The 14,944-nt window shown below is 41.8% G+C and overlaps 1 protein-coding gene across 1 annotated transcript in view; it reads right to left on the bottom strand.

Moving 5' to 3' along the window:
- Window positions 1-850: 850 nt before the first annotated feature.
- The window catches only part of HELZ (helicase with zinc finger), a 174,977-nt gene continuing 160,883 nt past the window's right edge, over window positions 851-14,944 (bottom strand). The window contains exons 32-33 of the mRNA XM_045299480.1: window positions 5,617-5,869; window positions 851-1,702 (exon numbers count right to left, since the gene is read on the bottom strand). Of these exons, the coding sequence (XP_045155415.1) occupies window positions 1,368-1,702; window positions 5,617-5,869 (588 nt within the window). The 3' untranslated portion in view covers window positions 851-1,367. The remainder of the gene's footprint in view (window positions 1,703-5,616; window positions 5,870-14,944) is intronic.

Raw genomic sequence — 14,944 nt, 5'->3', positions numbered from 1 at the left:
TTAGGTGGGGAAGTGGCTTCCTTGGATTTTACCAATGTTCAGCCCAAACAATTTGTCGACTACAGACTATTTAAGAGCGCCATTAAAATGGAGTATGCTTATACAAGTTCAACGGGTTACTTTAGAGAGGAACTGACAGTTGTGAAAAACAAGTTGTTTTCTGCCCCAGAGTTAGATGGATTTGGATATATATTCGACAAACATTCTATTTCTTCTTTAATAGTGTTCCTCAAACAAAACCATGAGGAAAATATTTGCATTTCAGGGGATAATGTCACATTTTAATGTAAACACCAAATAAGGTACCAAATTTTTACTGAGAGGAAAAAAAAAAAAATCCCCCAAACAAACCTTAAAGCGGCTCAAGTCTTCCTCTATACCACTAGGAGGAGGGACAGAAGCCAGGTTACAAACATTTACACATGCATAGTGAAGGGGGGGTGGGGGGAAGGACTTTACTAAATTCACGCATTTTTAAAATAGTTATCAAGTCTACTAAGCACCAACAATCCTAGAAATGTTTCAGCTTCATGATTTGTTTAAAAAAAACAAAAAGCAAACACTATCAAATCAACATTAAAAACAAGCTTGAAGAGTAGCTTGCCCCCCAAAACCAAAATAGGAAAATCAAAACAAAATTAAGTATGCCAATATTGTTGTTGATTTTTCACTTTTCAAAAAACACAGTGGCATACGAAATACACCTGCAGAGAATGCCTTCAACCCGACCCCACGATGGCGGCCTCGGGGTCACCAGCACAGCACAGCACAGCACAGCACAGCGACTACCGCCCTTGTAGCTGGGGCATGCTGTCACCCAAAAAAAAAAAAAAAAGCTGATAAAACAAAGTATTGAAAAGATGCTGCCCCTTTATTTTAAAAAATTTTAAATGAATTTAAGCAAAAATAACATACATTTGTACATCAACTGGCCATTTCTGGTACAGAAACCCAGCACGTGGTAATATTATTGAATAAAGGTAAATGCTACTTACAATTTTTTTTTCTTTTTAAATACATTTTAGACAAACTTTTTTCCTCTTAATCTCTTTTTTTTTTTCTTTTTTAATAGTTGCACAATTAACCTCTTAGCTGCTAGCTTGGTGCAAACATATTTAACAGTACACAAATTTAAAAATATTTTTTATTCTACAGAAAAGCTGTCAAAATCCTGACACATCAAAATGCAAAATAATGGAATATACTTTTTAAAAATTAGTTGCAAGTCTAGCAGCAAAGCAATTAAGTGAGAACATATTTAATATTAAAAACAAAGGGAACTGTGCAGCTACAGATGAAGTTCAGCTAGTCTAAGTCTACGAATACAAACAGAAATGAAAACATTTTCCTTTGAGGGGGAAAAGTGATCATTTAAAATAGGAGTAAAAGCCATTGCTTCCGGAGGAGCTGCCCAGACTGAGTTCCTGGAACAGAGACAGGGGGTCGCTGCTCTTCTTCGTCTGCTCCGGAGGGGGTCTGGGCTTTGGGGGAGCCCGCAGAGCGCTGGCATAGGACATGGCGGGCTTGCTGCCCACAGAGCTTTGCTGGCTACTGCTGCTGGCCGACTCCGCGAGCTGCTTGTTGGGCATGAGGGGTGGGAACTGGCCAAGATGCTGCAGCACGTTGTAGTTGAAGGAACTGGACAGCTCCAGGCTCTCAGACTTCAGTTGTTCCTCGGGGGGTTTGACAGTCTTGGGAGGAGCTAAAAGCAAGAAGCAGAAACACTGGTTTTCAGGGAGGTGGGCTGTAGTATGCGGACACCTTGATTAACTCAGGGTGTCACGACCGGTTCTCACACTTTGGGTCACTCAGTGACAGGACAACCCCAAGGACAACTTCTCTCTCTACCACCTTATGTTGACACACAACACAGCTGAATGAAACAAACGTCACCGTCTAAGAAACACGCCCACAAAAGAAGTCCCCGCCGGAACTGGAACAGCTAACTGATAGGAACTTTAGGTCTCAGTAGAATGCTTGCTAAGCCAATGTACAAGTGTATGATTTACTATTTATTATACTAACCGTTATAATACTTTGCTATACTCTATTATTATTATTAACTGGTCATAGTTCGAAGACGAGAATTTTCTTCATCAAAAAGCAGCTCTAGATACAGACCTCTGGGAAAATGGCGCTTCCAATTATTCGACACAATAGAGCCATGGGATTCCGACACAATAGAGCCATGGGATTCCAACTCGTTACAAATGCCACCCTTTTTGTAGGAACCATGGAATACGATGTTAATGGGAAAGTTCACATCCTTTCCTCTAACTGGCTTCATGTTTAAAGGCCTTCAAAAATTGCCTCCACCCTTTCAAACCGATTTCATCACCCACTGATGTTCACTATTTTATCTTGTCAAATATTGTTTTGTTTTCAATCTCTTAAAAACAGCAATAACATTTTATTGGCTTATTAGCATAATACATATTCATGTAAGCCTCAACCTGGTGTATTTTTGCCAATGCACATCATTTACCACAGAGAACAGGCAGATCCTGAGTGGTGAGCTGGCCAGTCCTAACTGTGTCTTAAGAAGGTGTGGATCCGTTGAACAGGCGCAGACGGTTCTTATTTTGCCTGGCTTCAGTGCAGGTAAAGGCTGGGAACCTTCTCTATGACTTAAAGGGTACACAGGTAACCAAGCAATGAAGCATTTGTTTCACAAGTAGGGGGGTTGGTTCAATCATTTCAAACAGGGCTATGAAATCCCTGTGCAGTCCTGGCCAATGAAACGCAAGCTTAGCAGTAGCCCGCTCAAAGACGGTGGCAGCAGTGGCCCACTCAAAGACGGCGGCGCCCTTCTCAAAGCTTTGACTGCTTTGCATGTGTGGCCCTTTTAGGGCTTCAATTAGATTCAAAATGGCCCAGTAATAGCTAATGGAAACAAGGAATGAGTATGTTTTGCACAGCAACCAAAATCTTGTGCCTCGGATTCTGACCCGAGTAGGAAACAGCCAGCACTGCCCAAGCTCAAAGACGGTGGTGGACTGTGCCTCTTAGAATGGTTTTTAAGGAGCGGTTGGCCACCACCTGTGAAGGAAGGCACTTGGATCTGTTTCCTACTCAGGTCAAAGCACAAGAGATCTGCCCACCAGGGAGGGGGCTCACACCACCCACTGCCCCTAACCACAGTGACATGTGCATCTTCTACAACAGTCTATCTCTCAATTATCTTGTTGTACTTCAATGTGTACTTCTTTGATTGCTGGTGTTGATAAACATTGTCCCCTATGTTTACTTCCCTTTTGAGGACTGCCTAGAGTCCTAGACAAAACCTTTGTCCATTATTCCATCAGACAGTCTGTCCTATTGCTTGTTTTGTACGAGCTTTTTACACGTGAAGGATACTAATCCTTTGTCCTAATGTCGCAAATATTCTTGTCTACTTTGAGTTCCCTTTTCATTTACGATAGCTCCACTTTGTCAACAACCTTATGTAGACCAATCTATGAACTGTTTCCTTTATGCAGTCAGATAAATATTCTACCTTCTCCCTACATCCTTTGTGATTTCATGCTTTTGATTATGATCTTTGATCATCTCTGGGTTTTATTCCCCCTTTTTTTTTTAAGTAGCACAAGGTAAAGAAATAAGCTTGGGTTATTACCTGTATCGTTTCGTGAATAACCGATTTTCCCCATGCTGATCTTCCTTTCATTCCATGCTACATTCTTTGGCACAGGTGAGTCTGTCCCTGAGCTAGCACTGCAGGGGGTTCTTGCAGCAAAGCTGCACTGCCTCAACCATCTGCCAGGAGTCGCTCTAAGCTCCCCTCTCAGGGGTCTAAGTGTCCCCAGGCTCTGCCCTCTGCTTTCTTTATCAGGCAGGAATCTGCCCGTTTACCTTTCCCAAACCTGAAATTACCACCTCAATTCAAGTCAACAAACATTTACTGAGCACTTACTATTATGCTCCAAACAGTTGCTAAGAGTGGCCCTTTATGAACTCAGATTTTATTGTGGAGATGTAAGCCCACAGCCTGGTTCAATAGTAATAGAGGTGGCATGATCAAGTGCCAAATGAGGGCCAATGGGTAGCAAAGGGGCTTGGAGGGAGAGGGAGCCAGGGAGAGAATGACTTGTAATTTGGAGGTTTCTCAAGCAACTCAGATGCTGCTGAGAGTAGATATACTATACTCACTGCCATCATGTCCAGTCTGGCTCATCATGACCCTAGAGGACAGGGCACAGCTGCCCGCACGGGGTTCCCAGACCATCACTCTTTATGGGAGGAGAGAGCCTCTTTCTCCCGAGGAGCAGCATGTGGCTTCAATTGCTGACCTTGTGGCTAGTGGCCCAACATGTAACCCACCATGCCACCAGGACTCCTTATATTTATGTTAGATGTTTAAAATGGCAACATGATCTCAATCAAAGTACAGCAGCCCATACAAAAATAGCCCACTGCCACTGAGTCTGTTTGCTCTCACTGCCACTCTGTCAGGGCAGAGGCCTGTCCCCAAGGGTTCCGTGGCTGTAAATCTGTGTGGAAGCAGACAGCCAAGCCGTCCTTCCAGAGGCCCTGGTAGGGTTGGTTGCCAACCTTTGGTAAGCTGGTGAACACTTAAGCACTGCACCACCAAGGCTCGGGTCTACCTGTAATGGTAGTAGATACCACTAATAATGTTGAAAGAGTCAAACAACACTTTAGCTTGCCAGGAAACAACCATTTTTAATAAGCACCCCCGCCCCCCTCTCTACCATGTATATTATTCTAAAAACATGCTTAAAAGGAATATACAGAAAAACAGGTCAGCTACAAGAACTATGAACTCATAGTCTACAAATGGATGAAATTAATTTCAAATACAAACACTGCTGTGCTACCAGGGCAGAAGTTCACCATGCACAGACTACATACCTGGTTGCAAAGGTCAAGGTTTACAGCTCATGAACAGCCTGGCACTAAAGACCTCAGATAATACCACAGATACTTTCTTTACATCCAAAAGGGAGAAACAAATCAAAGGTACAAGTACATTCAAGGTCAAGGCTAAAGAAAAAGACTACCATCCAAGAGCAGTTTGGAATGCCTGCTCATTCCTACCTCTTCCTATGTTTCCCCAACCCCCTTTCGCCATGGCCTTGTGGGCTTCTCAGTTTTGTTAGAGTACAGGGAGTAAACACAAGGGTTGTACATTTCACACCATTAGAAGTGAGCAGTCTCTCTCATGGCCAAACTCTGTTATTACGAGCAAATCACCAACAACGCTATTGGCAACAAATTTTCATAAAACGGCTTGTATTCATTTTACTAACTCCCATCTCAATCCTGGAGAAACCAACCAACCAGCTTTCTCAAACAAAGGTCATTCTATCTACTTAGCTGTAGGAAGCAAGACTTTTTCCATTTAGTCACGATTCAAAATGATCAGGCATGAACGAAACGACTTACCTTCTAGGCCACACACGTGGAATTCACAGTCCTAAATGAAGTATGCTTGCCTGAGGCAAGCCTATAAGTGATGTACATTAAATAGTTAGAAACAAGTCAAATAAATGGGTGGGGGAAGGGGTGTCACGGTGGCAGAAGAAAAACTTCATAACCATACAGGAGCCAAGTATTGTAAATGGCAATGTTTTGGCCACCCCTCAAGCCCTGCCATACCTATCAACTCTCTGGGTGGGGCTGTCCTGCTGGGTCCATTGCACGGAATGTTCTGGTAGGGGGCAGCTGAGGTGGTGTTTGCCCAGGACTCCGGGGACGAGAAGTTGAAGGAAGCCTGGTGATTGTGGTCCTGAAGCTCTTTACCCTGGGCGAGGCCATCTTGAGGTGCGCGGGCGTCATCAGAACAAGCCTGCACTGAGCACGAGGAGATTCTCCTTTGGTACAGGGGCCGGCCTGGTCCTCGCGGTTCATACTGCATAAGGGAAGCAGACACTTGATCAATCCAGGCTCCTTAGCCCACCCTCCTCCCTTTTCAGACCACAGCAACCCCAGTACGCTCAGTAGAAATGTAAAGAATATTCTCCGCAGTGGCTGGGACGACTGCCCTTGAAGTAGCTGGGCTTTGGACATGGTGACAAGAGACTTGAACTCAAAACTCAGATGTGGACCTTGCTGCGTAGTCCTTGGACTGAGAACATCACCTGTGGTTTCTACTGAGTGCGCTGCCAACAAAATGGAGGGCCCGTAGGGCCTCCCCTCTTAGTCCGGCCGCAGGAGAAACCACGCCCAGAGCGACAGCACTCCCCGCTGCTCCTAGCACACAGGTCACATGTCAAGGGAAATTCTCTGTTAGAGCTTAAGTGATCATTTAACTTGTTACAGAGTAAAAGTGGCTTTTGACTGCCTTTTTCTTTCTACTGTAACAATATATTTGATAGTTCCTTTAAAGCTGGTATTCAGTTAGGATCCTATGCACTTTTTCTTTTATCAGGATTGCTAGCATTTCAAATCACGAACTGGAAGTTGGATTAAAAGAGAGAATTGGTACAGTAATAACAGGATTATTTGGGGGAAAATAAAACAGCCCAAGCAGATATCTTCAGGGAAATGGAATGGGGAACAGTGTGGAAATAAGCACCATGGGTGTAAAGTCACCCACCTCTCCACCCCAGGCTATAAGCATTTCTGAAGGTCAGAGGTAAAACTTCAACCTAGCTCATCATTTTCTTATATTTTTATTGTCTCTTATCTCTAATAAATGTTATATTCATCTTTCATTTGACTCCACTTTAAAGTGGCCAAGATAATTTTTCATCTGATTCTGATCTGCTAGGCTATTAACCATAGTAAGGAATTCTGTGTCAAGTGGGAGTTTAATCAGTGCATTTGCAATTACCTTGTCTAGGCCATTAAATTAAGGGATGAGCAGCAAAGCCAACCGTCTAAATGCCTGTCTTATCTGTGGCCAGACTCTCCCTGAGGGACAGACCCCCAGGCGTGTGCAGGCTGGTTACGAAGACTGCTAGAGCTGAAAATCAAAACGACTGCTGTCTCCTGAGCGTGTGGCCCAGGGAACCCACTCTCAAATCTGTGCGTGTGCATAATAAACGCACAGACTCAAAAAGAACAGGTCATAATGACCGAATCCCCTGGTGATACAGACTACTAAGTATGTGCCTACGAATTTTAGGCATTCACCTATCAGCCCTTTTTTATTAAACAATAATCATTAGTATAAACAAACATCTTTTCCAATAATTATACAAATGAACCACAAGGTTTAAATGAGGGAAGCTAAAAAGTAAAAATAAGTAGAGGGTTGATGTAAAAGAAGGGGATAATAATCAATTAAACTTTATATTTATGAAGTTGAACCATCTGTATCTTCTGAACTGAAATCCAAGAAATCACAGTTGACATGCACAGTAGGAATTGGGGAAGCGTTGTATAACATACTTATAACAGCTCCTCAGCAATTAACAAAGATGGATGTGCAGATGAAATAGAATACTCCGTTTCAAATTGCATCATAAATATGGTTGGATTCTTTATGTTAGAAAGACAGAACCCAAACTTGAAACTATGCTAATGTTTTTCAAACTGGTTTAGATATATTGCAGATTATGTATATTTTTTAAAAGGTCTCGTGGTACAGCTAGTTCATAAAAATGAGAGTGATTGCAGGAAGGAATTATTTGTTATCTTGGACAATTTCTTTTATTCACTGAATAAAATGGCTTACATATATTTTCGTTCAGCCTAAAATATTTTCTAATTCCTGCGACTTCCTTTTTAACCTATGAATTGTTTAGATTTGTGGTGTTTAATTCTCAAGTGTTAGGGCTTTTCTTACTATTGTTTGGCAATGGGTTTTAGTCAGACAACTCACTGCATTGATGTTACATGTGCACTTGAAAAGACTGTGGCATCTGCTGACGTATGAAATGTTCTACAAGGGTCCATTAAGTATGACTGGTTAATGATGACGTTCGGGTTTTCTATATCCTGATTTTCCACCTCTGTGAGCTGGAAATGACTTGGCAGTAGTGGGTGGGTGTACTTCTATCCAATACTGAGAGAGAAGTGTTGAAGTCTCCAAGCCTAATTGTGGATCTATTTCTCTAGTTTTGTTGCACGTATTTTGGTGGCCTGTTGTTAAGAACACACACAATTAGGATCATGGTGTTTCCGCCCCTGAACTGGCCCTTTTATCGTATACAAAGACCCCCTTAGTCCACGATACTTTGCTCTGCTCTGAAGTCCACTTTGGTGCTAACACAGCCACTTCAGCTTTCTTCTGACTCGTCTTTGCGTGGCACACACACATTTCCCCATCCTTTCCTAGGTGTGTGCCACGCAAAGACCAATCGAATGAGAGCTGAAGCGGCTGTACTAGCACCAAAGAGAACTTCAGCTCAGATTTCAATTGGTGCTTAGATCATTTACATTTCAAGCCCTTATTAATAAGTTTGAATTTAAATCTACTGTTTTGTTTCCTCTTTCTTTCACCACTTTTATGTTCCTGTTTTTCCTTCCCAGATTATTTAAACATTTTCATATTCCAATTTAATTTTTCTATTGTGATTTTTACTACAATTCTCAGTTCTCCTATTCTACCCTCACCTCTGGAAGGAGCCCTAGTGGCATAGTAATTGTGAGTTCGCCTGCTGACGGTAAGGGTAACAGTTCGAAACTGCCAGTCGCTCCTCAGAAGACAGACAGAGCTTTCTACTCCCCTAAAGCGTTATAGTCTCAGAAACCCACAGGGCAGTTCTACCTTGCTGTGAGTCGGCATCGACTCGGCGGCAGTGAGTTTATTCTACCCATACCGAGTGGCAGCTGACAGTCTAGAGTGCTTCAGATGGATTTCTCCAGCCAATCCTGCCCTCTGTCCTGGCCCTTTTCCCACCCAACAGAAGGTCTTGTGCTCGGTCAGAGAAGTCACTTGATGCCTTGGAGAAACACTGGGGAGCAGGGCAGGTAGTTTTCCCACCCTGCTACCCAGTGTTGACGCACTGTCTCTGAACACTTGAAAAGGCCTTTGGGAAAGCACACAAGGAGAGAGATCAGCCTTGCATTAACTGGGGCACCTCAGATTCTAACCTGTCCCACTGCCCAGTCATGAAAGGACAGAGTCTTCCTCCTCTGACCGCTTGGCCAGGGATCGGAGCGGGCTCTGCATGTCTTCTCGCCTCTGAGGAGCTCAACATTTCCTAAGGTTTCATTCATTCAGGCGTCTTTTGCACTCACAAGTCTCTGGTGTGTTCCCAAACCCGCACTGGTTATTACCGTGAAAGTGGTGGTGCCTGGAAATTCTCGGCATCCTAACCGAAGTGGAACTTGACAGGTTTCATCTTGGGTTCCGTGCCCTCCCACCACTTCTCAGTACTCTCTCTTGGACTACTGCTAAAAATTCCTCTAGGTTCTCCCTGCTGGCACACTGTCCACCCAACCTCAATCCCTAGCACCAGACAATTCTCTTGCCTTTTTAAAAAAGTGCTTTTACTATTAAGAAATATGTTTGCTGTAAACAACACAGCATGACTGTTAAAAATAAATGGGGGGGGGGGGACCACCTTGCTTTTACCAGTCAGAAATAATCCAGGCCTTCTAAAAAGAGCAATGTTGATTACATGCACACAAAAACCAACATGAAGCAGCCTTGTCCACACCTAAATACTAGCCCCCGTTGTAACAAATGACAATACTGTCTCATAGCTGTGTAAGTGCTTGTTCTAACTTCTGTGCACACTTCTATCTTGAGGCTGCAACTAACAAATCCCTACCTGTCTGAGTTAGTTAATTGTGCCAGCCTGGCTGATAATCACATGTGGGGCTAACTGAAAGGCAGAGGGATAAATGGGTGGTGAGCCTCGCCTTTCTAGTTCTCGGGTTTCTTGCTTTGTGATGGTTGCACCGGGTGCAGCTGCCTTAGCAGTTCCCTGCTTCAGCTTGCAAGATTGACTTCCTACAAACATCCCCACAGGGACCTATCCCGATGCAGCCCTGGGTGCTGGAGCAGCCCTGTTGAGACCCCTGCTAGTGCTGAATAAGCTGGTGCTTATTCGTTTCACTGACTCAGCTTTCCTCCTGCAGTCGGCATCATTGCCTCTGTTTTGTGAGGTGGAGGACTTTGTGGACTGGTGTTGGGTTAATGGGTTAATGTTGGACTTGTGGGCTTGGGCAGCATTGGGTTGGGATGTTTTCGTGATGCACACTTTCTTTACATAAAACTCTCTTATACATGAGTTGCTGTGGATTTGTTTCTCTAAAGTACCTAGACTAATACACAGTCCTTACACTTTCACCACACTGTATACATCCATACGCAACAAACAGCACTGTTTCAGTATATTTTCATAAATTATAGAAACGCTATCACAATTAACATATCATTCTGCAACTTGGTCTCCCCTCCCCACCCTTAACATGGTGTTTTGAAATTTATGTATATTGATACTTGAAGATTAGCTCATTAATTTTAGCTGCATTTCATGCAATTAATGTGCCAGTTTATTCATCTATGTTGATGAGTGGGTTTTTTTATGTTTCTGTAAACACCGCTGGCACAAACATTCTCGTATATCTTGTCGGGAAGCCTAAAACTTTCGGTAGGGTATAGATCTTATCAAAAAGAGGGATTTCTGGGGAGTGAACATCTCTAATTTTGAGCAGATTTTGCTTTCCAAGGTGGCTGTAGCAATTGACACCTTTACTAGCTAGACCCTTGGCTCTCAGACTTGTGCAGTTTTGCCAGCCTGATAGGTGTGGGACACGATATGACTTGAAATTTAATTTCCCTATCTGCTAAGGAAGCTGAGCACTTGTTACTCGAATTTTGTTATAACACGCATTTGGTTTCCTCTTCTGTGACTTATTGTTTATACCTGTTCATACCTGTTCTTTGCCTATTTTTATATTGGGCCACTGACCGTTTCCTCGCTGAGTTCTAAGTATATCCGTGAGTGCTGTGGTGCATATAAGGGGCTAAGTCACGAAACCGTCTTAGAGATAAAGATACACCTGGAGGGCATTAGTCACTGGAGCTGGGGGCTCAGGACCATAGTCGTGGGCACTAAAGTCAATTGGCAAAGACCATGGTCTACAGAGACTTCGGTGAGTAGGGATCTAAGTGCAACTACTGGTCTCTTTCCATCCACAGAAAAGAAGACTGGAGAAAAGTGAACCTTCCAAAAAGACAAACCCACTGCCAGCCAGTCGGTGCTGACTCACAGCGACCCTATAGGACAGAGGAGAACTGCAGGCCAACCCCCACCCCCACCCCATGTGAGTTTCTAAGACTTTTTAACTCCTTACAAAAGTAGAAAGCCCCATCTTTCTCCCTAAGAGTGGCTGATGGTTTCGAGCTGCTGACCTTGCGATTGGCAGCCCAACGCATAATTACTATATCACCAGGGCTCCTGACAAAAGGGGAAAGACACATGGAAACAATTAGTCCACGGAACCAATGGACCACGAACAACACCCATGTCGACATACAACTTTGAGACCGGGGAAAGCGGTGCCTTGCTACCGCTACCAACAGCTCAGAAAAGTCTCACATTAGAAGGTCCTAGAATAGTGCGAAAGAAAAACGTGGACCCAAACCCTGAGAACAAACACACTGATCTGATAGAAACTAGGGCAGCAGTTCTCAACTGTGGGTCACAACCCCTTGGGGGGGTCCAATGACCCTTTCACAGGGGTCGCCCAATTCGTAACAGTAGGAAGTAGCAACGAAAATAATTTTAGGGTTGGGGGGTCACCACACGAGGTACTGTATTAAAGTGTCGCGGCATTAGGCAGGTTGAGAACCACTGAAGGAATCACCAACAGTATAGCCCTTAGTCACCCTTCAGGTCTGGAAGTAAATCCACCCACCAGGTTAGAACAATCAACTATTTAAGATCAGATGGACAGCGTTTACCCACAGGTAAAGTGCAGAGGATGAGGAAGTGGGAGGAGTGGAAACAGGAAGCGTAGGGAAGAACTGGGATAAATGAAAGTACACTGAGAGGACTGTACGTGGTAAAACATGTGTATGAATTACTGGATGTAAAACCAATCGTCTATTCTGTAACCCTTCACCAATTCGCAATAAAAAGTTTAAGAACACTGGGAGATGAGATGGCAGGTACGCTTAAGACACTTCTACCGTATACTGACGGTTTGGCTGAGAAAAAGCACTTGTGTGATTATTTGAATCTAAATTAGCTGCTTTTCCCATAGATTATTTTTTTCTTTGAAAGAACTGAGAGATAAAACATGGCTATTGAGGCTTGGGTATTTGATATTTTCTTAGAAACATATTAATGTGAACTTGTCACACCAGGCAGGAGGACAGTATGTATTGCCGATGATAAAATTCAAACTAGTGGACAAAATAAAAATATTGGAAAATTTGTATCTACAGTGAGCTTGACAGTTTGCGGATACTTACACATGTTTATGATGGGACGGGAGCTGATAAATGTGCTATTTTTAACACTGTATACTGAAATTTGCCAGTATTTGAAAAGCTCCAGAACTCAGTAAGGTAATATTTTCCAAAAGCATGCATGCTATAAATTTGTGCACTAGCAAAGACTCCCTTAAAACAATTTGATCCATTACAAAAACAAACAAGCAAACAAAAGCTGGTAGACTGTGATAGGATAATTAAAGGTCAATCAATGATCAGGTTTCATAATTCCACACTTTGATGAATTTTTAAGAAACTACCAGCCGCCTGCATTTCGGTATGATATCCAAGAATACCTACAGTTATCTGAAAAGGCCATTAAAATAATATTCTTTTTCCAACTACATATTTGTGTGATCAGATTTTCTTTATATATTTCAAACAAAATAACATGTTGCAAATAGATTTGTAAAAATGCAAAAATATGGTACTCTTTTCATCTAATACTTTTGCTTTGGAAAATGTTATTTTCATTGAAAAATGCTATATTAAGTAATAGGGTTACTATTGTATCCTTTAAATGATTTTTTAAATTATCAGTTTTAATTATTGACAGTTTGTATTAAAAAGTGATGGTTTTTAAAATCTCTGAGATCTTTCATGACATGTGCATTCAAAGGACTGGAAACGATCTGAATGCTCCTCCACAGGAGGCTGGTTAGATAAACTGCGAAGTAATTCAATAACAAACGTACTCCATAAATGTCAGAGGAAGGAGAAGATTCTAAGGCTGCTAGAAAGTGATAATGAAGCGTACATGTGATCTTTCAGCTAAGAAAGGTAGGAAATATTCTTTATATTATAAAAGAGAAACAATGGAAAGATAAACCAAAAAAATAATAATGATTATATATATAGGGGCCTTTAAAAGGCTGTGGGGAAAATTCCACTGTTTTTTAATTTTATTATTCCATGAACTTTTTGAAGCCCTCACGTATATGGAAAAAGAGTGAACTAGGGCTGGGGAACAAGAATTTAGGAACTTGACCTCTCTGGATTGCTTGTTTTATAATTTGGACTTCAGGACAATACATTAATAAGTGCTTCTTTAAAAGCAAAATTGTAATTTAATACAATCCCTACATAAGAACAAATAGAAATAAGTGAATTCAAATATTTATCACATGGGTGCTATAGCTACACATAGTAAAATATTTCCTCTGCCTTGAAGATCCAGTATTTTTACTCTGTATCCATAGGAATATAGCCTAAGAGAAAAGCCACAAAATTATCATTAACTGCAATAACTGTTAACTCAATACTAGTAATATTATCATAAAACAATCACACATACATATATATGTAGATATATATACAAAACAAATTAATTCTATTAAAGGCATTCACAAAGAACCACGATTTTTATTGTAAAAGAAAAAATATAAATACTAAAAACCTATTAATCCTTCATTTATCTTGGACATAGCAGTGTGAACCCATAGCTTATTTTTCTCTTTAAAAAAAGAAAAAAAGAAGTATTTCCCAGCTCTGCTCAGTAACAACCTACTGGCAGTGGGCACCCTTGTGTCAGATGGTAGCCTCTGCCAAGGGTCCCTCAGAAATATCTAATTCCTAGGCTGGGACAGAAAATGTGTATGTTGAACCAGGTATAGCTTGTCTTGCCTTCCAGCGAGGAAGAAAGAAGCTACCAAAGAATACTATGGTTGTGTCAACCCTCCCTACACTTGCCAGAGATAAAACAATGTATCCAAAAGTATAATGATCATAATGCATTAAAACCTCAACCATGTAACAATGTCGGGCTTACAGTGATACACATATATTTAAGAAGGGGGAGGGGGATAATCCCAACAGTCACCAATGAGTTTGCTAAAATGCCAACTCTTTGCTCTGAGAACCAACTAAAAAAAGGCAAGAATTAAGTACTTACGCATTTTCTCAATAAGCTACAATTTTAGGAAATAAAACTGTTAATGAGGACAATCTCTCCTTTATAGAGAAAATAGGTACCAAATTTCAAAATAACCACTTTGCAATCTCTTCATCAACGGCTGCTAAAATCTGAAAGGTTGTGATGAACTTTTGAAGTTCATAGTTCAGATGGACCCCACCTGACCCCTGGCACCCAGTGATAATTCCTATCACTTAAGGTAGGGGGTCAGAGATGATACTCATCTTCCCCTATCAACATGAGAACTCTATTTATTTAAAAGAAGATCAGAGCACCCGTTTGGTAACATGTCATTAAAATGTCATGGTTATCGCCTTGTCATCCATCTTCTTTCACCATTTATTCAAATGAGAGTAGCGCATTCCAACACATGCAGAGCACAATCTAGGACGGAAAGAGCCTGGGCTGTGATGAACCAGAGCACACAGGCGTGGCATTCGAACTCCTCAGAACCCCTCAACAAGTAAGCAAAGCATATCAGAACATCACTTAATACTCTGAGCAAAACACTACTGATTTCTCAGCCATTAAGGTGGCTATAATTTTTCACAGTAATACAAGCTTATGGTTCTAAAAGAGGTTCCCAAACTTATTTGGCCTCTGCCTTTTCAGAAAAATATTACTCAGTGTCCCCACCCCTAGCAATGAAAAATTTTGTCCCAAAACCCATAATC

This window comes from Echinops telfairi, unplaced genomic scaffold (genome assembly GCF_000313985.2).
Source record: "Echinops telfairi isolate 266 unplaced genomic scaffold, ASM31398v2 ScPeMD7_7458;HRSCAF=8496, whole genome shotgun sequence".
Classification (NCBI taxonomy): domain Eukaryota; kingdom Metazoa; phylum Chordata; class Mammalia; order Afrosoricida; family Tenrecidae; genus Echinops; species Echinops telfairi.
The sequence above is the reverse complement of the archived record's forward strand: the minus strand, read 5'-3'. Positions and strand labels throughout refer to the sequence as shown.